The sequence below is a fragment of the Sphaeroforma arctica genome (genome assembly GCF_001186125.1).
Source record: "Sphaeroforma arctica JP610 unplaced genomic scaffold supercont1.1196, whole genome shotgun sequence".
Lineage (NCBI taxonomy): Eukaryota > Ichthyosporea > Ichthyophonida > Sphaeroforma > Sphaeroforma arctica.
Window position 1 is genome coordinate 7,660 of NW_014039362.1, and position 1,815 is coordinate 9,474.

A 1,815-nucleotide genomic window follows, 5' to 3' on the forward strand; every position below is an offset into this window, starting at 1 on the left:
TATATATAGCTAGATGATGTTCACCCATACCTTGTGTGGTGAGTCAGTGATATTCAACTCTGTCTGTTGACAAGCCAGTAGCGCATTCCCTCCCATGGCCCTGACATACGCACGCACACAACCATGTGCCTCGGCGATAAACTTGTGCACGAATGCACTGATTCCATTATCCTGCAATGTTTAGTAGAAATTGAAGTTGACCACCAAATTAAGAGAATCGAAAAGAAATGAGAGGCGGACAGGTGCGAAGAAACTGTCTGCAAGTGTAGAATACACTCACACAAGACGCCGAGGCAAATTTCCTAGCCAGTCGTCTTGTCCTTGTTGATTGAAAAAGATGCCCACTTAGTACAATGCATTCAAAGTTTCCAGCAACGACATACCTCTCGTATCGACGTAGACTCTTTGATGAACACGACATTCAGCCGTCCACTGTAGCGTACTATGGACGTGCCTGCTCAGTAAAAGTGTAGCAGATCAGTACAGTAGGAGCACACGGATGTCTCAACGAATTACGCACCCATAGTATCATGCGTGACCCTTGCGAGAGCTCAATAGAAGATCAGAGAAGGCCACGGCCATGGTTACGATGAATCAATATTTGATACACCTCGTTCATTACGTTCGCACATAGTGCACAGCAATATGATATGCAATTGTGCGTCTCCTTGCTTTGGCCTGGGAGAGCATTTTGCAGAAATTAAATCTACATTCAGTGTGTTTCTTCAGGTTGATTGATAATATCTTGATCAAGAAAAATGCCAAGTGGTACGTACATTACACAACGATGGTCTATGTAAATATCTGGACCTAATTATAGGACTTATCGGCTTTACCTGGAATATGATTGAGACCTGATATCTCAACAAAATTGTCCACTTGGCGCTGGTCTAGAGCTGGCATGACGCTCGAGAATGCGTCATTTAATGATATATTGGTCTGCGGCGTGTTCGTCACTATCAGATTGAGGATAAAACATATTGTTTGCAGCGGAAACAACACGCCCTACTAAAAAGGGAAGTACACATGAACCTTCAGATCTGCTCAGAACGAAAGGATCCTTCTTGGAATAGCAGAAAGCTAGATGAAGTCTGAGCCACATAAAGTGTCATGGGATTCAGACCACAGCCGTCAAAGCCTAACCCCTTGCTGCACACTTGTTTTAACAAAATGCCAGATCTGCCCGACTATTCCGAAGAAAACAAATTATGTGAACAAAATTTGTGATAATAAGTTAAAAACAACAACAACAACCACCCGTTAGTAATAAAAAGAGCAGAAACACGTCAGCCATAGGCGAGAAACACTTGCATCAAACATTGCCAGAGGATGCAAGTATAAACCACCATACGCACAGTGCGACCAGAGACGATACGATGAATCAGATGAAATGAAACCAACGAGCAGAGTGTAGGCGAAACGGAATCAACAAAGCCGGAATTGTCTTTGACGGTAGAGCTCGGTAGTGGTATCGATAAAGTGACTCTAGGATAGAAAATCTCTATGGATTGAGTCGCACAGCTTAATGACTTTTTCTACAAGTGTTGCGCATGCCGGATACACACACCCACCCACATACTTATATACATACATACACACACACACACACACACATATATATATATATATATACATATATATATACATATACATATATACACATACATACATACATACATACATACATACACACATACACACACACACACACACACACACACACACACACACACATATATATATATATATATATATATAGTATAACACACTGTAGTTGTTCGTTAGAGTACGTCGTCGGTTCGTCGTGGTCGGTTA

The 1,815-nt window shown here is 41.8% G+C and overlaps 1 protein-coding gene across 1 annotated transcript in view; it reads right to left on the reverse strand.

Moving 5' to 3' along the window:
- Positions 1 to 1,815, reverse strand: part of SARC_10285 (hypothetical protein) — a gene marked incomplete at its 5' end in the record, with an annotated part of 13,912 nt that overhangs the window by 2,045 nt on the left and 10,052 nt on the right. Inside the window, 3 exons of the mRNA XM_014295680.1 lie at positions 31 to 171; positions 384 to 454; positions 837 to 956. Coding sequence (XP_014151155.1) covers positions 31 to 171; positions 384 to 454; positions 837 to 956 — 332 coding nt within the window. The remainder of the gene's footprint in view (positions 1 to 30; positions 172 to 383; positions 455 to 836; positions 957 to 1,815) is intronic.